The 23,168-nt window shown below is 53.3% G+C and overlaps 2 protein-coding genes and 1 long non-coding RNA gene across 4 annotated transcripts; 2 read left to right on the forward strand and 1 right to left on the reverse strand.

The window, feature by feature from the left end:
• Nucleotides 1-33: 33 nt before the first annotated feature.
• Nucleotides 34-2,782, forward strand: SLC25A11 (solute carrier family 25 member 11). Its single transcript, XM_086685713.1, has 8 exons — nucleotides 34-277; nucleotides 845-997; nucleotides 1,083-1,289; nucleotides 1,474-1,564; nucleotides 1,655-1,745; nucleotides 1,830-1,929; nucleotides 2,010-2,061; nucleotides 2,168-2,782. Exons 1-8 carry the CDS (start codon nucleotides 183-185, stop codon nucleotides 2,321-2,323), a joined length of 945 nt encoding a protein of 314 aa, XP_086541839.1. The 5' UTR covers nucleotides 34-182; the 3' UTR covers nucleotides 2,324-2,782.
• A 1,780-nt stretch (nucleotides 2,783-4,562) lies between these two features.
• On the reverse strand, nucleotides 4,563-7,325 carry GP1BA (glycoprotein Ib platelet subunit alpha). Its single transcript, XM_086685703.1, is given in 3 exon segments — nucleotides 4,563-5,849; nucleotides 5,851-6,951; nucleotides 7,199-7,325. Coding segments are annotated over 2 exon segments (1,839 nt in total). The 5' UTR covers nucleotides 6,946-6,951; nucleotides 7,199-7,325; the 3' UTR covers nucleotides 4,563-5,105.
• Nucleotides 7,326-12,375: 5,050 nt separating this feature from the next.
• LOC147573971 (uncharacterized) lies at nucleotides 12,376-22,539 on the forward strand. 2 transcript variants are annotated; one of them, XR_015243799.1, is made up of 4 exons: nucleotides 12,376-12,764; nucleotides 16,251-16,363; nucleotides 21,409-21,753; nucleotides 22,314-22,539. It is a non-coding gene; the product is annotated as an uncharacterized LOC147573971 (long non-coding RNA). The 2 variants fall into 2 exon arrangements; XR_015243798.1 differs by lacking the exon at nucleotides 12,376-12,764 and having other exon boundaries at nucleotides 15,511-16,363.
• Nucleotides 22,540-23,168: the final 629 nt, after the last annotated feature.

Below are 23,168 nucleotides of genomic sequence, written 5' to 3' on the forward strand. Positions count from 1 at the left end.
CCCGGTCTCCTTTGCGCCGCGCGCCTGCGCCTGCGCCTGCGCCGGCTTCCAGCTGGAGCTGGACCCGAGAGCCGGAGGGGCGTGCGCGCGCGCCCTCGGCCCTGTTGCGCGCGCGGTGTCACCTTGGGCGCGAGTGGGGCCGCGCGCGCGCAGGACCCGGAGCTGGGGGCCATTGAGTGGCGATGGCGGCGACGGCGAGTCCCGGGGCCGGCGGGATGGACGGAAAGCCCCGCACCTCCCCCAAGTCCGTCAAGTTCCTGTTTGGGGGCCTGGCCGGGTAAGCTCTGGCCCCAGGGATGGGACGGGAGGAGGAAGGGACGGGTGCAAGGAACCGAGCCCGGTTCATCTTTGGGTCTGTTGCGGCGAACGGAGCCGGCTCGGGGTCAGCGCGGCCCCCGGCGTATTGTGAGGTCCTTGATGGGCCGTCAGGACCTCTTCACCCACTGCAGGACCCCTGCTGGTCTGCGTACTGGGTCATTGCTCGGCTTTCCCGGGTTGTGTGGGGTTCCAGGTCATTGCATGGCTCCTGTCGCGCTACGTGAAGTCCCAGGTCATGAATGCCCACCTCCTTTCCCCCGGGGTCGGACTGCTTCCAGTTCCAGGTCACCGCTTGACCCACTTGACCGGAGCACTTTCATTGCACGGTCCTCGTTGGATCACTGGACTTTTCAGATCTATTGTTCTTGGTCCGGGTAGAAGCTTATGCACATACCCACTAGTCTCCTGAACGCTTAGTTAATCACGTGAAAGGCTTTGCACTTTGTGATCCCTTGTTGCCAGGTTCCAGTGGGCATTGGTAGGTCCGAGACACGTGGCCCTTGACTCTGCTTCTGCCTTCCTCCAGGATGGGAGCCACAGTTTTTGTGCAACCGCTGGATCTGGTGAAGAACCGGATGCAGCTGAGCGGGGAAGGAGCCAAGACACGAGAGTACAAAACCAGCTTCCATGCCCTCACCAGCATCCTGAGGGCAGAAGGGCTGCGGGGCATTTACACTGGGTACTGAGGCCACAGGAGAGGGGGCAGGGTATGGGCTGGCAGCTCCTGGACCTTGGCCTGATGCACTGACTCCTTCGCTCCCCAGGCTGTCAGCTGGCCTGCTGCGCCAGGCCACCTACACCACCACCCGCCTTGGCATCTACACGGTGCTGTTTGAGCGCCTCACTGGGGCTGACGGTACACCCCCTGGCTTTCTGCTGAAGGCCCTGATTGGCATGACGGCCGGTGCAACTGGTGCCTTTGTGGGAACACCAGCTGAAGTGGCTCTCATCCGCATGACCGCTGACGGCCGGTGAGTTCCAGGTCAGGTGGCACCCTAGCTCCATTCCCTGGAATCTAAAGTCAGAGGACTGGTTTCTTATCGTTGGTCTGGAGCTGAGCATTGATGTGTTCTGGCCTCCCTTTCTTTGCTCCTGTGGGGCGGGGGGGGGGGGGGGGTCTATCCTGAGCTCGACCCCTTCCTGTCTTCCCACCAGGCTTCCGCCTGACCAGCGCCGGGGCTACAAAAACGTGTTTAATGCCCTGATTCGAATCGCCCGGGAGGAGGGAGTGCCCACACTGTGGAGGGTGAGTGAAGGGGCCGGAGGCTGGGGCGGGGGGGGGGGGGGTGTCACGTCCCCACCGTTTCTGACACACACCGCCCCCTCCTCTCCACAGGGCTGCATCCCTACCATGGCTCGTGCTGTCGTGGTCAACGCGGCCCAGCTCGCCTCCTACTCCCAGTCCAAGCAGTTCTTACTGGACTCAGGTGAGACCCAGAGCTGGGCTCTTGGCTCCTGGCCTGGCCTGGGCCAGCTCTGAGCTGACTGTCACCCCACTCTGCCTCCCCCAGGCTACTTCTCCGACAACATCCTGTGCCATTTCTGCGCCAGCATGATCAGTGGCTTGGTCACCACTGCCGCCTCCATGCCCGTGGACATCGCCAAGACCCGGTGAGCGTGCAGGCCCGGTCCCGGAGGGGGATAGGAGGGCCCGCTTTATGTCTCTCAAGCGCCTGCTTCCTCCTCTCCAGGATCCAGAACATGAGAATGATTGACGGGAAGCCAGAATACAAGAACGGGCTGGTGAGGAAGCTGGGCTGGGGCTCAGGCTGGAGGGTGGTGACGGTGGTGGGGAAGAGGGACACAGCCCTAGAAGCCAGGCCTTAACCCTGCCTGCCTGCCCGTTTAGGACGTGCTGGTGAAGGTTGTCCGCTACGAGGGCTTCTTCAGCCTGTGGAAGGGTTTCACGCCCTACTACGCCCGCCTGGGCCCCCACACCGTCCTCACCTTCATCTTCTTGGAGCAGATGAACAAGGCCTACAAGCGTCTCTTTCTCAGTGGCTGAGGCAGGCAAGGGGCCCAGAGCCGGTGTGCCAGGGCTCCCCTCACCCGCTGCCCCCACAGTCAATGTGCCCCCGGGGGCCTGGACTCCGCTGCCCTGGGCCCCTGTATTTATTTTTCCTCCACGGTCTGGTTCTCTCCTTTGCGGTAAAGGACTTTGGTCTGTCCTACCCCTGCGTCACCTCGCCCTCCCTGTCCCGATCCTCGTGACATCTCTGCCCCTGGCTGTGCCTCAGAGGGAGCTGGGAAACTCCCTGAGGATTTCCGGTCTCCTCTTGGGTGTTAGCTTCAGGGCATGTAGGACAGCAGAGGACCCGCCTTCTCAGTGGGTAAACCAAGGCAGAGCTGAGGGGACAGGAGACGGCAGAAGCCGTTGGGACGGTCACAAGGTCTGCAGTGGGAGGACGTGACCCTTCCTCCACCTCACTGAGGACATGATCAATAAATCGGATTGATGACACCACCCCCAGATCTGGATAGTTGTGAGGGGGGTGGAGGGGAGGAAGCCGGACGGACGAGGGGAGGTCCCTGGGAAACAAAAACCGGAGTTTCTAAGCAAAGTTGTTAAAAGAAGAGGCGAACGCCGCCGTGTAAAACAGCGTTGTCGTCACAGCAGGTAAGGAAAACGAAAGCGCGGGTCCTGCCAGCCACTAGAGTCAGTCCGAGGATGTCAGAATCACCTCGCGTGATTCCTAGGAAAAGCCTCCGGGCTCCCGTGGCTCTTACTGCAGCCCAAAGAGGAGGGAACGAGGAGTCAGTGGGGAAGGCTGACCTGTGGGAAGAGGGTGATTGAAAGAAATCAGCGTGGAGCTGGGGCCCCCAAAGCCTGGAGGCTTGAGGAGATGGGGTGTGTTAGCCAGAATCCTGATCTGAGCCCTACCCTGCGGAGAGTGACTACATTCCCCGTTTTCTTTAGAAGAAAGATTCCCAGGCGGTGCCTCAAGGAGCCTAAAAACATCCTGGGGCATAAAAGGGCACTGGAAGGTCAACTGGAAGGAAGGCTGGGCAGCCTGAGGCCCCGAAGGCTCCTGAGCCAGGCGGGGGGACAGGCAGGCAGCAGGTGGGAACCGTCTGCTTGGCAGAGCCTTGTCCGGAGAAGAGGTGGGGCTCGGCGGTCTGGCGCCCCCGCCGGGCCCTCCCGGTTCTGCCTCTCGCCTTACCCTCTCTGGGCACCTGCTGGCCTGGCCGTGGTGGCCGCTCTGAGACACTGGGAGCCTGGAGCTTGTCCTTAGGAGGTTCCAAGTCCAGCGGGGAGGATGGCCCGCGAGCAGGCGGTAAAGGGAGGAGAGCAGCAGACCGTCGCAGGGTAACGCAGGTAGAGCTGGTGAACAGCGGGGCATCTGGCCCAGCCTGGGAGAGAGGCCTGTGCTAGTGGTACTCGGGCTGGGTGGGGCAGCGCTCCTGGCCGGCAGGAGAGCAGAGGCTCAGAGGGAGAATGCTGCAGAGCCGGTGATCTGGAAGTCTGCAACAGCTGGAACACAGGTGGTGAGGCGCCTGTTGTAAGAGGTTCGCTGGGACGGCGCATAGAAGCCCTTGGCGGCCAAGCTCAAGATTGATGTATCCAGGGAAGCATTCCAGGCAGGAGAGGAGCGCGGTCAGGTTTTCAAGCTGGCGCCATCTGGAGAAGGGGGTCTGGAGCCAGAAAGGCTCAGCTTGCACTCCCATTGTCCGGGCTGCGAGCCCCGGCTTGGGCTGGCGACCCCAGAGGAGAGAAAGCCCGGCTCGGTGCGCTGGGGAAAGGGCAGAGTCGAGAGAAGCAGGGGGGAAGTGGGTTCCGTTTGCCTGTGTTCTAGCTTAGGAGTGGGAGGCTTCACTGAGACCACTCGGTACAACCCACTAAGGTGGGCACATCACCAGCCCCACTCCCATCCGTGCCTCGGACCTGAGCAGAGCAGGAGGCCCCGCCTTGGCTCCTCGGAGGCCCCAGGCACGGGGGCCGCTCCAGGGAAACTTAGGTTTTGAGCTGACACCAGTGCTCGCGGTGGTGAGGGGCTGCCCCCCTGGAGGAGGCAGGGGGCGTGGGTTGCCAGGCTGTTGGGTGAGGAGTGATCCAACTAGGGTGGAGGCAGTGGGGCCTCAGATGGGCCACCGTTTTCCTCTCCAAAGGAAAGGAACTTTTCTTTGTGAAGCTTTTTTTTTTTTTTTTTTTTAAACACAAATACCTTACAGTGGTAGAAAACTTAGGAAATGCTAAGCAGAGGAAAAGAAAATAAAACCACCGTGTTTATGCTACCCAGGGGTCATCAGGGCTCACGTTTGTTTTTTTTAATGTTTATATTTTGACAGAGACAGAGCGTGAACAGGGGAAGGGCAGAGAGAGAGGGAGACACAGAACCCGAGGCAGGCTCCAGGCTCCGAGCTGTCGGCACAGAGCCCGACGCGGGGCTCAGACTCACGAACCGCGATATCGTGAGCTGAGTGTTAACTAATTGAGCCACCCAGGCGCCCCAGGCTCCCATCTCGATATGTCTCTTTCCAGGTCTTTTCAGTACACACGTGTGAGAGTGCTGATTGGTGCATCTCCTTTTTCCTGAAGCGTCCCCAAGGTGATGGCAATAGCCTAGCGGTCTGGGACCCTCCCCCGCTGCAGCGTGGGGAGCCTTGTTCTATGAGCTCCTGGCTCCCGCATCTCACCACCCCCGCGGCTTTGCTGAGGTCGTGCCCGTGCTATGGAGAAGAGGCTTCGGATAAAGGAAAAGTAATTACCCCCCCCCCACCCCCCAAGCTAGATCCCGACAGGAAAGCCGTCACATCACAGCCTCTCAAGGTCCCCACACCCCCCAGCCTCAGAGGCTGTGGCCAGAGTACCTAATGCCCACCGTGCCCAGCAGGTCCTGACCACGACCCAGACTCAGGGCTGAGGGCCGCCGTCCTGCCACCAGAGGCCCCACGCGGCCGTTAGCCCGCACCCACAGGAAGAGGCTGGAGCGGAAAGTGGGCAGTGAGCCTGCAAGGAAAAGTAGCCAGGCGCGGGGCACGGGCACGTGCTTCCCCCTCTGCAGCTCCAGATGCGTGGTGTATGTGGCTGTGGCCGGGGCCTGTGGCGTCACACGGCGGTCCCGGGCCAGTAGCAGGATGAGGACCGCGGAAGCAAACAGAAGCCAGAGGAGACCCAAAACGTAGAAGCCCAGGGGAAGGAGGCAGCACGCGTCCCGGCCGAGGGAAGGGTCATTTCTGGGGCTGCGTGCATTCTCTCGAGCCACCCCCTGAGCCTCTGGGAGGGTAGTTGTGGCACGTGGCCAGGTCGTAAGGAATGAGGTGGCTTTGGGGGTGGTTAAGAATGTGGTTATTTCAGAGGTGGTTGGGGTGGTGGGGGGTATGGTGGGCTCCGGGGTGGGGGAGGTCATGGTGGTGGGGGTCGTGGGGGGCGTCGTGGTGGGAGTCGTGGGGGGCTCCGGGGTGGGGGAGGTCCCGGGGGAGGTTGTGGTCGTGGGGGTCGTGGGGGGCTCCGGGGTGGGGGGGGTCGTGGGGGAGGTTGTGGTCGTGGGGGTCGTGGGGGGCTCCGGGGTGGGGGGCTCCGGGGTGGGGGGGGGTCGTGGGGGGCTCCGCGGTGGGGGGGGTCGTCGTGGGTTCCGGGGTGGTCACGGATGTATTCTGACTCTCAGTGGACTCTTGGGTAGAAGACAGATAGGGCATCTGGCTGTGTGGATAATCAGACGTTGGGTAGAGTGGGGGCCAGTGGGTTGTGCGGGCTTTGGCGTTGGTGGAGAGCGTGACCCCAGCCGTGGTGAAGGGGTCCTCGTCCTCATACTCGTCATAGCCTATGTCCGCATCCCCGAGGGTGGGGCAGCCCTTCCCCGGGTAGGTGTAGACGGGTGTGTTGGCCAAGTTGACGCATCGCACGCTTTCCACGTTGGGGGTCATGGCCTTGACGTCTACTCCCTCCTTCCACAAGTAGACGTTATTGGGGTTGTCCTGCAGCCAGCGAGTGAAATAGAGGATCTCGCAGTCGCAGGACCAGGGGTTGCTGTGCAGGAAAGCGAAGGGCAGGAGGAGGTCCCCAAAGAAGTTCTTCGGGATGGTCCGCAGCCAGTTCCCCTGGAGGTACAGGGTGTCGAGCTCCTCCAGTCCTTCCAGGAGCCCGGGGGGCAGCTCGTTCAACTTGTTGTCGGCCAGGCTGAGCTTCCTCAGCCGGGGGGTGGGCCCCAGGAGCCCGGGCGGCAGCGTCTTCAGCTTGTTGCCCCGCAGGTAGAGCTCGTGGAGTTGGCTCAGGCCGTCCAGGGCACTATGGGACAGCGAGGTCAGCTCGTTGAAGGACGCGTCGAGGGTGTTGAGCGCCGGCAGGGCCCGTCCCAGCGGGGGCAGGCTTCGCAGCTTGTTGTGGGAGACGTCCAGGGTCTCCAGCGCGGGCAGCGTCCCGTCCATCTGCAGGTGGGTCAGCTGGCTCTGGCTCAGGTGCAGCTGGGCGAGCCGGGTCAGAGGCAGCAGGGAGGCCATGGAGAAGGTGCCCAGGGGGTTCTCGCCCAGGCGGAGGATGGCCGTGTCGGCCGGCAGGTCGGGAGGCGGCGCCTTGAGCCCCCGGTTGTCACAGTTCACTTCCACCTGGCTGGTCACCTGGGAGACCTCGCAGACGGACTGGGGGCGGGAAGGGCTCGGCAGCAACAGCAGCAACAGGAGGAGAGGCATGGGGGCCTGGCCGGGAAGGGGGGGGGGTGCTTAAGTGGGCACCTCTGGGCCCCGGGGCGCTAGGCCCCGCCCAGACTCTAGCCCCCCACCCCCACCCCCAGCCTCTGGGACCCCTGCCGACCGAGCTCCCACACGTCCTGTCCCCGCCCCCCCGCCGCTGCCGTCTCCCACCCTCGCCCCCCAAAGCCTGGACAGCACCACGTCCTCGTCCTCACCCCTCCCTCGGGGCCCCCAGCCCCCAAGTCCCGCTTACGGGCCAGCGCAAAGACCTCCGAAGGCACAGAGCTGCTGCCACGGTGACTCCGTCCTTTGCTCTTCCAACCCCAGGGAGGGCCTGCTCGGGCGGGTGGCAGGAAGGGCTCGGGGAGGGGGAGGAAACGCCAGCCCGATAGGGACTCGTGTGACCCGGGAGCTGTCTCCCTCCCGGACACAGGCCCTTATCATCTCCTTCCACGACTGGCCGGGCGGACTGGGACTGGACTCCAGCCACCACCTTCGCCCGGCTTTTAAGCCTCCGGCCGCCGCTCTCTGCCCCTCACTGCTGCCTTCTTGCGGTCTCCAGTGTTGACCCTCACCTCCCTCTGCCTTTTCCCCCTGTCTCTAGCATGGTCCCTCCCACCCCACCCCCAACCCACTGGCTCAGTTCTGGTCGAGGTCGCCAGTGCCAGCGCTCTACGCCCACTGGGCGCTTCTCCGTTATGATCTTAACGTGTTTTCTGCGACCCACATCACCACCGTCTCTTCCACTCGGGACTCATGACGCACACTCCTCTGGCTGGACTTTCTTTGTAGATTCCTCTTTGGCCCTTCGTGAGAAGTTCACCCCTGGAGTTTGGCCTTTGGCCCTCTCCTTTTCTTTCTTTGTTTCTTTTTTTTTTTTTTTTTTTGACATTTATTTTTGAGAGGGACAGAGCACAAGTGGGGAGGGGCAGAGAGAGAGAGAGGGGGAGACAGAATCCAAAGCAGGCTCCAGGCTCCGAGCTGTCAGCACACAGCCCGATGCGGGGCTCGAACCCACTAACTGTGAGATCATGATCTGAGCTGAAGTCAGATACTCAACTGACTGAGCCACCCAGGCGCACGCCCCTCCTCTTGTGCTACACAAACACCTGGGATCACCCTCTTTCTTTTCCTTGCTTTTCAACCACACCTACACCCCAGTGACTCAAACCTATGTCTAGCCCAGACCCCTCTCCTGAGACCCAAACCCCTAGGTCCCCCTGCCCTTTGGAATCCTTGGATGTCCCACAGGCATCGAAGCTGCGTGTTCAAAACTGAGATACTCCCCCTGTTGTCCAACCCGGCGAATGGTACCACCGTCCACGCGTTTGGCCGCTCAGTACCAACAGATCCCTGATGGCCACCCTGAACCCTTCCCCTCTCATCCCCTGTCCAACCTGTCACCTGGTCACGCTCATCTCAGCTCCTAATCTCTCTGAAATCCACTTTTCCTGTTCCCACCGCCACCATCGCCAGTCCGATTTTCCTTCTACACCCCACTGCGACAGCCTCCCGGCTGGTCTGCTGACTCTGGCCTCCCTTCTGCCCGACCCTCACTTATCTGGGAAGTTCCAGCCCAGAATTTCTTCCTTTGGAAAGCCTTTTAAGACCTCCAAGACTTGGGGTACCCGGCTGGCTCAGTTGGTGGAGCACGTGACTCTTGGTCTCAGGGTCATGAGTTCGAGGCCCACGTTGGGTGTAGAAATCACTTCAAACAAACAAAACAACAACAACAAAAGCTTCCCAAGACCAAGTTAGGTGCCTATAAGAGAGTGAGCTGCCGTGTCTGTTGGTTCTCTTCCCGATGATGAACATGTCCCACCTACTGTCCCCACAAGGGACGTCACGGGCCTGCTCCTGTCTGCTCAGCACCGGTGACACTTGAGCCAGATGCGGTGAATGTCCAGATCTGCCATTTATCTCCTTAGCCTGCTGCGAAGGGTACCTGAAACCACGGAGAAAGCAAGGAGTCAAGCAGCAGGAAGTGAGGTGACAAGTTGCAGAGAGAGAGAGAGACCACGGTGTGGAGTAGGGCCCCTGGGGCTGCTGAGCTTGGCTACATTTGTATGGGTCAGGGGTATCGTGTAAGCCTCAGAGAACATTCAGGCTGACTTAGGACGAAAGGGGATTTCTTACAAATACGTTGGCTCCTCCCCGGGCTGTACCCGGTAAGGGGCTAGAGAACCAGACTTGGAACAGGGCCAGGCTGCGGAACGAGTCTGGTGAGCAAAACTCTGCTCCTGCCGCAAGACGGGGTCACTGGAGCCCGCACTGCTCCAGCTGCTGATAGGAAACTCAGTTAGCGCAGCCTCCCTGCCCTGACGTGGTACCTACCGCCTTGGGAAGCCAGGGCTGGGTGTGAGGGGGACGGGTCGTAAGCCGGTGACCCAGCTGCCAGGGAGCCCAGGAAAGCCGACGGCGTTTTCCCAGCTTCTGTAAGAGGAGGCCGCATCGGCTTCCTCGAAGATGCCTACGTTAAAGGTTTTTGCAGACGTAGAAGCGAGGGATTCATGCGCTTTGGCACCTGCTGAAATGATCCAGTGTTTTCGTTTCTTCACATGTTAATGTTCTGATTTTTTTTTTCTTCTAATCTTGCATCTTTGAATGCCTGGGAGTAACATTAGTTGGCCATTATGAATTATTCTTTTTTTTTTTTTAATTTTTTTTTTCAACGTTTATTTATTTTTGGGACAGAGAGAGACAGAGCATGAACGGGGGAGGGGCAGAGAGAGAGGGAGACACAGAATCGGAAACAGGCTCCAGGCTCCAAGCCATCAGCCCAGAGCCCGACGCGGGGCTCGAACTCACGGACCGCGAGATCGTGACCTGGCTGAAGTCGGACGCTTAACCGACTGCGCCACCCAGGCGCCCCTATTCTTTTTTTTTTTTACGTGTATTTATTATTGACAGACAGAGTGTGAGCTGGCAAGGGGCAGAGAGAGAGGGAGACACAGAATCCGAAGCAGGCTCCAGGCTCTGAGTTGTCAGCACAGAGCCCAACGCGGGGCTAGAACCCATGAGCCGTGAGATCATGACCTGAGCCGAAGTTGGAAGCTTGACGGACTGAGCCACACAGGCGCCCCTCTTTTAATATAATTGTAGGTTGGCTTGCTCACATTTTATTTAGAATTTTCACATCTAGGGATGCCTGGGTAGGGCTGAGTGGGTCAAGCGTCTGTCTCTCGATAGCAGCTCAGGTCTTTTTTTTTTTTTTTTTCCATTTTTGAAAATTTTATTTATATTTTTTTATTAAAAATAATATGTTGTCAAATTGGTTTCCATACAACACAGTGCTCATCCCAACAGGTGCCCTCCTCGATGCCCATCACCCACTTTCCCCTCTCCCCCACCCCCCTATCAACCCTCAGTTTGTTCTCTGTATTTAAGAGTCTCTTATGTTTGCCTCCCTCCCTCTCTGTCTGAAACTATTTTTCCCCCTTCCCTTCCCCCATGGTCTTCTGTTCAGTTTCTCAGGACCCACATACAAATGAAAACATATGGTGTCTGTTTTTCTTTGCCTGACTTATTTCACTCAGCATAACACTCTCCAGTCCTATCCACGTTGTTGGAAATGGCATGATTTCATTCTTTCTCACTGCCGAGTAGTATTCCATTGTGTATATAAACCACATCTTCTTTATCCATTCATTGGTTGGTGGACACTTGGGCTCTTTCCATAATTTCGCTGTTGTTGAAAGTGCTGCTATAAACATTGGGGTACAAGTGCCCCTATGCATCAGCACTCCTGTATCCCTTGGGTAAATTCCTAGCAGTGCTATTGCTGGGTCGTAGGGTAGCTCTATTTTTAATTTTTTGAGGAACCTCCACACTGTTTTCCAGAGCAGCTGCACCAGTTTGCATTCCCACCAACAGTGCAAGAGGGTTCCCGTTTCTCCACATCCTCTCCAACATCTATAGTCTCCTGATTTGTTCATTTTAGCGTTTCTGACTGGCATAAGGTGATATCTCAGTGTGGCTTTGATTTGTATTTCCCTGATGAGTGACGTTGAGCATCTTTTCATGTGTCGGTTGGCCATCTGGATGTCTTCTTTGGAGAAGTGTCTATTCATGTCTTCTGCCCATTTCTTCACTGGATTATTTGTTTTTCAGTGTGGAGTTTGGTGAGTTCTTTATAGATGATAGTAGCTCAGGTCTTGAGCTCAGGTTTGTGGGTTCAAGCCCTGCATTGGGCATGGAGCCTACTTATAAAATACAAACTTTTACATCTAAGTTAGAAAATAAAAGTGGCCCATAGATTTCTTTTTTTTTTTTTAATTTGGTTTAACATTTATTCATTTTTGAGAGACAGAGAGAGCATGAACTGGGGAGGGTAGAGAGAGAGGGAGACATAGAATCCAAAGCAGGCTCCAGGCTCCAAGCTGACAGCACAGAGCCGGACACGGGGCTCAAACTCACAACCCGTGAGATCATGACCTGAGCTGAAGTTGGACGCTTAATCGACTGAGCCACCTTGAGTTCTGTTTGTTTTGTTTTGTTATCAGAGTTATGCTGCCCTTATAAATTAAGTTAGAAAATGTTATATTCTCTGGATAAGTTAGAGATTATAGGAATTTTCTGTTCAATGCAGGTTAGGTGGACCCATAAAACCATCTGGACCTGATGCCATTTGGGAGATAGCTTCCTGAATACCTTTCCAATTCCTACTATCATTTTTGGTCCGTTGAGGTTTCTTGAGTCAAATTTTTTGATCCTCCCCCCTTAAGTCAGTTCTGATGTTGAGTCAGTTTTGGTAACTGATATTTTCTTTCTTAATATTTTTTTAAAAGATTTTATCTTTAATCTCTGCATCCAGTGTGGGGCTCACACACACAACCCCAAGACCAAGAGTCACATACTCCACTGACTGAGTCGGCCAGGTGTCCCAATTAATTGATATTTTCTAATTAAAATATCTACTTTATGTAGCTGTTCAAATGTAGTATCGCAAGTTTGAACACTTATGCTTTTACCGTTTGTTAAAATCTCCGTATCTGTAGTCGTGACCCCTAATGTTTTTTGTATTTTCTTTCTTTTTCTTTTCTCTCTTTCTTCCCACCCCCCATTTTTTTTTTCTTCATCGGACTTGCCAAAGATTAGCCTATTTTATTGGACTAGCCAAAGAACCAGATTTATTAGTTTTACTAGTCGATTTCATTTTTTTCCCCTCTCCCTTTGACGATGAATGTCTACTCCCACCTTTAATAATTCCTCAGGCCTTGAGCTTACTTTCATGTTCCCTTTCTACCTTCTTGAGTTCTTGAAATCTTAGTTCACTTACTTTCAATCTTCCCTGCTTTTTAGGTAAATCCACTTAATTCATACCTTTCATCTGAGTATGGCATCGTGCCATCTAATTTTTTTTTTAATGTTTGTTTATTTTTGAGATAGAGAGAGACAGAGCGTGAGCAGGGGAGGGGCAGAGAGAGAGGGAGACACAGAATCCAAAGCAGGCTCCAGGCTCTGAGCTGTCAGCACAGAGCCTGACGTGGGGCTGGAACCCACGAACTGCGAGATCGTGACCTGAGCCGAAGTCAGGTGCTCAATCGACTGAGCCGCCCAGGCGCCCCCGAGGTGCAATTTTAAAGAGCTTTGTGCAGGAAACATTAGTTGGAAGTCTACTCAAGATCCACTCGACTTTCCTTTTTTTCTTTTGAAAAATCACTTCTACTGCACCCTTAGGATTCTTGGTGGGAATGATTCTATTCGAGCTACGTGAGTGGGCCTCAGCCAGTCACAAGGACCCACACAAGTATCCTCATAGAAGCTGGTCAGAGTCTCCCACCGTGAGAGTGAGACTGGTTCAGGGTCAGAAAGAAAAGGTAAGTGGGTCCCTTCGTAACGAAGCCCAAGGCTTCTGAGGGGTGACTGAAGTAGGCATGCTTTCTCTGGATGTGGGCAGGAAATACGTGACCCTGGATGAGCGATTGAATCATTTTATGATCACAGGGGATAAGGCCCTAGGATGACGCTAATGTCAGGAAAGCTACAACTAAAAAAAAAGAAAAAGAAAAAGAAAATGGCAGGACGCAGGGGGTGGGGCTCAGTCCGTTGAGCATCCAGCTTCGGCTCAGATCATTATCTCGTGGTCTGTGAGTTCGAGTCCTGTGTCGGGCTCTGTGCTGACAGCTCGGAGCCTGGAGCCTGCTTCGGATTCTGTGTCTCCCTGTCTCTCTGCCCCTTCCCTGCTCGCGCTCTGTCTTTCAAAAACAAATAAATATTGAAATAATTTTTTTTTTAATGGAAAGAAACATTGACATCACTGAGTGGAAACCTAATTTTTTTTTTTTTTTAATTTTTTTTTTCAACGTTTTTATTTACTTTTGGGACAGAGAGAGACAGAGCATGAATGGGGGAGGGGCAGAGAGAGAGGGAGACACAGAATCGGAAACAGGCTCCAGGCTCTGAGCCATCAGCCCAGAGCCCGACGCGGGGCTCGAACTCACGGACCGCGAGATCGTGACCTGGCTGAAGTCGGACGCTTAACCGACTGCGCCACCCAGGCGCCCCCCCTAATTTTTTTTTTAATTGGTGTTGGAATTGTTACTTGCAACATAATAAGCTTTAGGAGGTAAAGACTGCATTTTCCTTTTTTCCTTTTTTTAAGTGTTTTTTTGTTTGTTGAGAGACAGAGCACAAAAATGCTAGCAGGAGAGGGACCGAGAGAGAAGAAAAGAGGATCCCAAGTGCAGGGATCCTATGTGGGGCTCGAACTCACAAACTGTGAGATCATGGTCTGCGCTGAAATCGAGGGTTGGATGCTTAACCGACTGAGCCACACAGGCACCCCATTTTTTTTAAGTGGTATTGTTTAGAAAGGTATTTAAAATTTTTTTTTCCTTTTTTAAAATATTTTTTTATTATTTATTTATTTATTTATTTATTTATTTATTTTTTGAGAGAGAGAGAGAGAGGGAGAGCAAGCAGGGGAGGGACAGAGAGAGAGGAAACAGAGGATCCCAAGCAGGCTCTGAGCTGACAGCAGAGAGCCCGACTCAGGGCTCGAACTCAACAAGCCATGAGATCATAACTGGAGCTGAAGTCGGACGTTTAACCGACTGAGCCACCCAGGCACCCCCACAAAGGTATTTTTTAAATTTCAGGTAGATTTTTAGAAATGAAACTTTTTTTGAGATCATTATAGGTTCCCAGACAGTCGTAAGAAATAAGAGATCCCGCGTGCCCTTTCCCCAGTTCCAATATCACAACCCAGATACTGACGTTGTCCTCACCATAAGGATCCCTCACGATGCCCCTGTATACCCACACACGCTCCCTTCCTACCCCCTGACTCCCACCGCTCTGCTCTTCATCTCTGCCGTCTTGTCACATTAAGAATGTTGGGGCGCCTGGGGGGCTCAGTCGGTTGAGCATCCGACTGTTTCTCGGGTCATGATCTCGCGGTCCGTGAGTTCGCGCCCCGCGTCGGGCTCTGTGCTGACGGCTCGGAGCCTGGAGCCTGCGTCGGGTTCTGGGTCTCCCTCTCTCTCTGTGCTTCCCTTTCCCCCTGCTTGAGCTCTGTCTCTCTGTGTCCCAAAAATAATAAACGTTAAAACAATTTTTTTTTTTTTTAAAAAAGAACATTATATAAATGGGATCGTACAGTATATGCCCTCTGGGAGTCGACTCTGTCCGCTCGGCACACTGCCCTGGAGGTTCGCGGTTCGTAGCGTGCACTGGTTTTTATTGCTAGGTAGTATTCCATTGCGGGGAGTACCACAGTGTAACCACTGCCCAACTGAAAGCCGACTGGGCAGATCGCAGTTGTTGGCTGTTACAAATAAATCTGCCACGAATATTCACATACAGATTTTTGTGGGAACATAAAGTCTTCATTTTCCTGGGAAAATGCCCCCGGAGTGCGGTTTCTGGGTCGGAGGGGAGTTTATCTTTGGGTGTGTCCGGTTGGGGGTTCGCTTGCTTTCTTGCAACGTGCGAGTGTCTGTTTCTTGCCAGATTTGGGTGGCCTTCAGCCATCATTTGAGAACTTTTTTCAGCCTCGTCCTCTTCCTCCTGTTTCTGGGTCTCTGATGACACAACATCAGATCTTTTGTTTAGAGCCCCAGAGGTCCCCGAGACGTTTGTGCTTTTAAGTCTGTTTTCCCTCTGTCGTGCGGAATGGGTGGTTTCTATTGTCGTATCTTCCGGGTCACGGGTTCTTTTCTCTGTTCCCGCATTGTGTTGTGAGGCCCACTCCCTGAGCTGTAATCTCAGCTGTTATGTCTTTCAGCTCTGCGGTCTCCATTTAGCTCCTTAGACCCTCTGTGCCTTTGCTGAAGTTCTGTTTGATCTGTTTCAAGTGCATCCATAATTTCTCGTTAAAGCCTTTTTATCGTGGCTGCTTTAAAATATTTTCCAGGGGCGCCCGGGTGGCTCAGTCGGTTAAGCGTCCGACTTTGGCTCAGGTCATGATCTCACGGGTCGTGGGTTCAGGCCCCACGTCGGGCTCTGTGCTGACAGCTCGGAGCCTGGAGCCTGCTTCGGATTCTGGGTCTCCCTCTCTCTCTCTGCCCCTTCCCTGCTCTCTCTCTCTCTCTCTCAAAAACAAATAAACATCAAAAAAATAAAATATTCCCCAGAGAACCCTAACACCTCTGTCCTTTGGGAGCCACCTGGGTGAGGATGACCTCCTGGGTGCAGAAATGAGTGACGGTCCTGACCCTCCTGGGGCCCCCTGACGCCATCCCAGTGGGGATGGGAAGGGTGCCCCATGGCGGCCAATCTGGGATGGACATCCAGGCTCCCCTGTGGTTACCAGCTGGCTGGGGTGAAAGTCCCTGCTCCCCTACTTGGCCTTCCCAGAGAGTCTGCCAGCCCGGCAGGGATGTTGGGGCACCTGGCGACAAGCCTGGGGAGGGTGCAAATCTAGGCTCAACCTTTGGCTGCTCGTGTGGGGGTGGCCACAGTTTGTCCGTGGTAGAATGTCGGGAATAGATAGAGTGGCCATTTCCCAAGTTCTGCCTTCTTAGGCTACCCCTTTCCTGGTCCACTGGCTGGAGAGAGCAGGCTTATTATTATTACTACTATTAGGGCACCTGGGTGGCTCAGTCAGTGAAGCATCTGACTCTGGTCTCGGCTCAGGTCATGATCTCACCGTTCATGAGTTTGATCCCTGCATCAGGCTCTGCACTAGGGGTACAGCTAGGGATTCTCTCTCTCCCCCTCTATCTGCCCCTCCCCTGCTAGCTCTCTCTCTCTCTGTCTCTCTCTCTCTCGGAATAAGTAAATAAACTTTAAAAAAAATTATACACGAAACCGAAAAAGCACAAAGGGCTCATCCCACCGGCAATAAACGTTTTTGTTTCTAGGTTGCGAATTCCTTCACTTCTTGGGTGTATATAGAATGTCCCGGATTTGGTTGGATTTAATGGGCGGAACAGCGAAGCACACACCCATCTTGCCGGAAGCGGAGATCTCCCTGGTGGGTATTGCCACCTTCTGCAGGCTTCTCAATTTCTCACACTTGGCATTAAACATACCGGGTGAGGGTTAATCTTACGGATCCGCTTGGCCCGGATTCCCCACTTGTTAACATTTGGTCTCGTTGGCTTTATTCCTGTGTCTCCTGTGTCTCCGAGGGTTTTCCCTGAACTAACTCGGAGACATCGCCACTAAATTTCAACGTGTGTTGCCTAAAAACAAAGACATTTTCTTACAGAACTGCAGTATGGTTATTAATGTGGAAATTCAATACTGATGGGATAGTATGATCCAATCTGCAGTTCATATTCCCATTTTGTCAATTGTCCAAAAAATGTCCTTCGTAGCTCCCCCCGCCACCCTCCCGCCCACGTCTAGGAACCCATCCGGGACCATAGCTCTTTGGTTTCCCGTAGTTCCCCAAACTGTCTGGATCCTTTATGTCCTTGACATTTTTGAAAACTACAGTCCAGTAATTACGTAGAATGTCCCTCGACTGTGTAGAGCTTCCCTCAACTCGTCTGATGCTTCTCACAATTGGATTTGACGTATGTTTCTCCGGCATGACTGTTACATAAGGGATGTGGCTTTCTGGGGGCATCATATCAGGAAATACTTCATATCAATTTGACCTATTGCGGGGGTGCTGTTAACTTTGATACTTGGTCAAGGTGGAATCCACCGTGCTTTTCCACCGTCGAGATACCGTTTCCTCCTTTCTCACTAAGAAGCACTTTTGTGGGGAGATGTTCTGACACTATGTAAATATCCTGTTCCTAATTCAACTCTGGCCTGCAAAGTACAGCACCCGTTGGTGACTCTCGTCTGGGCCGATTATTGTAAAACCGTATTTTTAGGTGATTTCAGTTCATTCCGTTTCCTTGTAACCAAAAGAACCCAATGAAAACAGAACATTAGACTCAGAAGCAGGGTTTCGTGGAACTGATCCTGAGTGCTATCGGCTGGAAGGGAATGTTTCTACCCAGTGTTTTCACGGCAAAGCCACTAACTGAGCCTTCTCCTGAGGTCTCTCGGACTCTAAGCGTGGGCCTCGGTCGGTGGGGCGGAATGTGAACTGTGAGCTGTCTAGACTGGATTAGTTACCGTATTGTAAATTCCTATAGGCCTGACAAAACCGTTGTGACACTTTGTTTTAACATCTGTCCACCCCTCTAGCTGGCAAACTTTGGGGCAGCAGGCCCTCAGAAACACCGCCCGTGCTCTAAAGGGGTAGACCCTGTTCCATGGGCTGAAGGAGGTGTGAGACACCTCTAGGGGCGCCCGGTGGCTCAGTCGGTTGAGCATCCGACTCTTGGTTTCAGTTCAGGTCATGATCTCGCAGCTTCGTGGGTTTTAGCCCCTCATCGGGCTCCACACTGGCAGCGTGGAGCCTGCTTGAGATTCTCCCCCCTCCGCTCTCTCTGCCCCTCCCCTGCTTGCACCCTCTCTGTCGCTCTCATAATAAATAAACTTTAAAAAAAGAAAGTCCCACCCCAAAGGTCACAAAAATACTCTCCCACGTTTTCATCTGTTAACTTTCTAGTTTTTCACCTTTTGTTTTAGAGTCTTTAATCCACCCGGAGTTTACTTTCGAGTATGGTATGAAATAGGGATACGGCTTTATTTCTTTTTCTCTCTATAGAGGGAGGCAGCCACTTGTGTCTTCTAATCTTTTGTTTTTTTTTAACATTTATTCATTTTTGAGAGACAGAGACAGAGTGTGAGTGGGGGAGGGGCAGAGAGAGAGGGAGACACAGAATCCGAAACAGGCTCCAGGCTCCGAGCTGTCGGCACAGAGCTGACGGGGGGCTCGAACCCACAAACTCTGGCATCGTGACCTGAGCTGAAGTCAGATGCTTAACCGACTGAGCCACCCAGCGGCCCCTTGTGTCTGCTAATCTAACCGGTCCTCCCTGAGGTCACCCCCCCTGAGGTCACCCAGCCCGTATCACACTTCTGTGTGCACACGGGTGGCTCCATGGCTCTTACCCGGTTCCTTTCTTTGGTTTTTAGCAACTAAGCAGAACCAGTTGGGCTTTTGTGTAATTGTTGTTGCTGTAACTTCTGTTGGATGTTTTAATATCTGCCGGGGTGACTCCCTCCTCTTTTTCAAAACCGATGCGGCTATTCGCGGACCTTTGTACCATCATAAACATTTTGTCTTTTTTTTTTTTCTAACATTTATTTATTGAAGTAATCTCTACACCCAACGTGGGGCTCGAACTCCCAACTCCGAGCCCAGGAGTCGCTTGATCTACCGACTGAGCCCACCAGGCGTCTCTAGATTGTCATAAACAGTTTAGAAGTTCCTCAAGTTTGTAAAAATTTTAACTTATAGGTTATCTGGGGGAGGACTGACATCTTTATACTCGGGAATCAGCTCATCCAAACAAAAAGTGTATCTCTCCATTTACACTCAACTTTCATGCCCGTTAACAGTTTCACATTTTTATGGGGCGTCTGGGGGGCTCAGTTGGTTGAGCGTCCGACTCTCGATCTCAGCTCAGGTCTTGATCTCAGGGTCGTGGTGGCCGTGAAGACTACTTAAAGACACACACACACACACACACATACACACACACACACACACACAAGTTTCGCATTTTTGCCGTAAAGATTTTACATACATTTAAAGAACATCCTTAATTACTTTGAGTTCTGAATACTTGAGAGACTTTGTTACTGTTGTGAGCGACCTTTTGTTGTCTGTGACTTTGTACCGCGGGGGTGAGGACAGCTGTTGGTGTTGATGTTTCTTACATCCAGGGAAGTCCCTGACTCTCCTCTTGGTGGCTTATTGTTGCTCTGCAAGGCTTTCCACGTTGGTAATTATACCCTCACATAATTAATCTTTTCCTTTCCTCTGCTTCTTTTATTTTCTTCTCTTAGCGCGTTGGCCAGGACCCCCAGCGTTGCCGTGAAGACAGTCCTGCCTTATTCCTGTTTTTACAGTGAGGGCGTCATGACCCATGTGAACTGGAGGTTTTTAAAAGTCCTTTTCAAATTAAGGAAGTTGTTTCCCGAAAAAAAATTTTTTAAGTTTATGTATTTATTTGGGGAGAGAGAGCGTGCGTGGGGGAGAGGCAGAGAGAGAGGAAGAGAGAGAGTCCCAAGCAGGCTCCACACTGTCAGCGCAGAGCCCGACGCGGGGCTCGAACTCACGAACCGTGAGATCGTGACCTGAGCCGAAGTCAGATGCTCAGCCGACTGAGCCACCCGGGCGCCCCTGAGGGTGTTAACTTCTTAACCAGCGGTCTGGAGACGGGCCCTCTCAGGTGGGCCTAGCAGCAGGATGGCATCATCCAGTGGACCTGTCCTTCCGTTTTCCATCCTTAGGACGCTGGCTTTCATGTCCCTGTCCTTGTCACCTCATGCTTGCAACATGGCGGGCAGCCTTAAAGGCGTACATCTGCTGGTGACAGGGAAGGAGCAGGGGGAGGACAGACTTTCCCGGCAGCCCCGTCCCCTGGTCGACTTCTGGCGACATTGGTCAGAGATGGATCGCAGCGTGCTTCTGGCCGCAAGACAGCGCTGCATTCTGAGCGTCTGGCAGACGAGACCGGGGACACTGTGCGTCATCGTGACTCATCCCCGGGGCCGGGCACGCGCTCCGCGTCTCAACAAGACGGGCCTCTGTTGGGAAGAGAGAAATGCCTTCCGCCCTCGCACGTGTGGGACACACTTGACTTAAGTCACTTGACTTAATTGGCAGTTTCTAGTTCGGTCAACTTTTGGGTTTGGTTGGCCCATATTTCATGGAGGATTTTTCACATTTATGTTCAGAAGTGAATGAGGCCTGTGTTTTTATTTTCTCGTGTTCACCTTAGCTGAAGCGAGAAGTTCATAAAACGAGCTGGCTTGCCGCCTTCTTCTTCTATTTTCGGGAGAACTTGTGTGAAATCAGATGATCGTGCCTTGAAAGTTTGGGAGAACTAAGGGCTCCTGGGTGGCTCAGTCGGTGGAGCGTCGGACTTCGGCTCAGGTCACGGTCTCGCGGTCCGTGAGTTCGGGCCCCGCGTCGGGCTCTGTGCTGACAGCTCGGAGCCTGGAGCCTGTTTCCGATTCTGTGTCTCCCTCTCTCTCTGCCCCTCCCCTGCTCATGCTTCGTCTCTGTCTCCAAGAAAGAAAGAAAGGAAGGAAGGAAGGAAGGAAGGAAGGAAGGAAGGAAGGAAGAAAGAAAAGAAAGAAAGAAAGAAAGAAAGAAAGAAAGAAAGAAAGAAAGAAAGAAAGAAAGAAAGAAAAGAAAGAAAGAAAGAAAGAAAGTTTGAGAGAACTCACCTATAAAGCTACCGGGGCATTGGGCCGCTGTGGGGGCCAGGCTTTCGCTGCCTTCTCACTGCTGCCCTCTACCTCAGGGTGCTGACATCCCTACTTTTACATACAAAGTGGCACTTACCTTTGATAATGAATGAATAAGAATGAATAAAAACAAAACCCAGGTTTGGGATAAAGTGAAGACAATTTCCTGTTTCAGATTCTTGCCCAACCGAGCCTCTCCCCATGTTTAGGTGATGTGGTTAAAGAAATCACGATCAGATACAGGAATCTGTTTTCTCTACGTTTAGACCGCAGGGAGAAAATTAATTTCACTTTGATCATATGTGAATCAGTTTTACATATTATTAAATAGACAGGATCAAACGAGGGACATCCGTCTGGCTCAGTCTTATTTAAAAAGAAAATATATATTTTTTTTAATGTTTATTTTTGAGACAGGGAGACAGAGCGTGACCGGGGGAAGGTCAGAGAGAGGGAGACACAGAATCCGAAGCAGGCTCCAGGCTCCGAGCTGTCAGCACAGAGCCCGACACGGGACTCAAACTCACAGACTGTGACCTGAGCTGAAGTCGGACGCCTAACTGACTGAGCCCCCCAGGTGCCCCTCTGGTGGACTTTTAAAAAAAAACAACCCTTGAGCTCCACTTACTTTCAATATGACTCGTATAGATACTATGTGTTAATACCAGAAGAATCAAAAGTCAGTAAGAGGCTCGGAGTATGAAATCTTGGATCTAATTCGCAACATTTTATAACTGTTTCTTGCAGCCTTTTTGTGTGAAGAGTGTGGCTTCAGCCGACTGCTGAGGAGCCTGGAGTTCTTGGCCGTGGTTTTTTCCTCTGAGTCGGAATCATTTTCTCCCCGGGCTTCCAGAATCACCAGAGGAATCTTCATGGCAGAATCTACAAGCCGCGCCACCTTCTCTCTCTGAAGCCAAGCCCACGACGCCCTAGAAACTTCCCTGGAACGTCCTGTCTGTGCCTGGCTGATGCGGAGACTTGCCGTCCCGGTTCACCTTCTTGTCGCCTCTGTTCTGAGAGGAGAAGGCGCTTTGAGCTCTCCTATGACGAGGCGCCCAGAAACCACCACGGACTTCCTTCTTTCCTGCACCGGTAAGTCCCAAGGACTTTTGTTTTCTTCTGTGGCCAAGTTGAGTAAAGAGGTCGCCTCCCGGGGAGGGGGCGTGGCACGCGGCCTCCTGGGCCTGGGGCAGCCACCCCCCACTTTCTCGCTCTCGCCCCCACCCCTGCCATCTCTCTCTCTCTCATTTCATTTTTTTTTCTTTTTTTAATCTTTACCACCTACGTCTTTTTCTGCTCTGGTCCGCTCATGGCCTTGTCTCCCCGCCAGGAGTCCCTCCCCCGCCACCTGTCGGTGTTTTTACACCTGGGGAGGGACCCAGCAGCCCCGGGGGTTCAGCACCTCGCCAGCCTCTTAGGGCTTTCGGCCAGCTCTGTAGGGACGGAGATGAGCCGCTCTTGGGCTGCGGGCATCTGCTCCCGGTTTGTCTTCGCTGGCCTGTGGTTTTCTATTTTTGACCCTACGGAAACTTTTCTTTTTCTTTATGGTCTCCGATTTGGGGCTCCAGGGAAGGGGAGAAAGGCCTCCCTCGCTCCAAGATGACAAATGCTGGCTTTACCCTAGGCCTTTCTTGGTGTCGTTTTACACGCAGGTGTCCGACCTCCCCCCGCCCCCAGCAGTCGACAGCTGAGGGTCTGCTGGTATTTTGATGATTGTTTCCAGTTGTCCCAACGGGACTTCTTTGATTAAGCCTCGTTTTCTACATCAAACGTACCACTTTGCCTTCATCGTATGGCAGATTCTCGTACACTGGAACAAAAAATCGACCTTCTTGATCAGCACACGTAAATCAAAATAATGAATAGCAGTTTTCACCTATTGGTTTGGCAAACACATTTTTTTTTTTTTTTTTTTTTTAGTTTGAGGCTATGCTGTCCTGGGGAAGGAGTAAGACAGCGTTCTTGTGCTCTGTCGGCCTGAGGGGTGTCAGTGGGCACGTGCTTTTGTGAACAATTTGGCAAAAGTCACCAACAGTTTTTTGTTTTTTAAATGCACGAACTTTGTTTAACCTTTATTTTTGAGAGAGACAGAGACAGAGACAGAGACAGAGACAGAGTGTGAGCAGGGAAGGAGCAGGGAGAGAGGGAGACACAGAATCTGAAGCAGGCTCCGGGCTCCGTGCTGTCAGCGCACAGCCCGATGCGGGGCTCTAGCCCGCGAACTGTGACATCATGACCTGGACCCAAGTCAAAAGCCAGACGCTTAGCCCCCGGAGCCAGCAGGAGCCCTACTTTTTTTGTAAACACACATTACTCTTCTAGGTTCCCTGTTCCCTTCCATCCTTCCCTGTTCCAACACAGGGACACGTAGGTTGTGGCGACTGGAAGAAAACCAGAATAATTCCAACTGCAGGATAGTGGTTACCGCCGAGAAGGGGGGGTTCAATCAGGGAGGGCACAGAGTGGCTTCCGAGGACAGTTACGTTCTATCTCTTGGCCTGGGTGGT

This window comes from Puma concolor, chromosome E1 (genome assembly GCF_028749965.1).
Source record: "Puma concolor isolate L17-30 chromosome E1, mPumCon1.1.hap2, whole genome shotgun sequence".
NCBI lineage: Eukaryota > Metazoa > Chordata > Mammalia > Carnivora > Felidae > Puma > Puma concolor.

Excerpts from the sequence above, each read along its gene's own strand:
- SLC25A11 (XM_086685713.1), top strand. The coding sequence starts at position 183 with ATGGCGGCGACGGCGAGTCCCGGGGCCGGCGGGATGGACGGAAAGCCC. Across the intron at positions 998-1,082 it reads CTGCGGGGCATTTACACTGG|GCTGTCAGCTGGCCTGCTGC; the intron begins GTACTGAGGCCA and ends TTCGCTCCCCAG. Across the intron at positions 1,746-1,829 it reads GCAGTTCTTACTGGACTCAG|GCTACTTCTCCGACAACATC; the intron begins GTGAGACCCAGA and ends TGCCTCCCCCAG.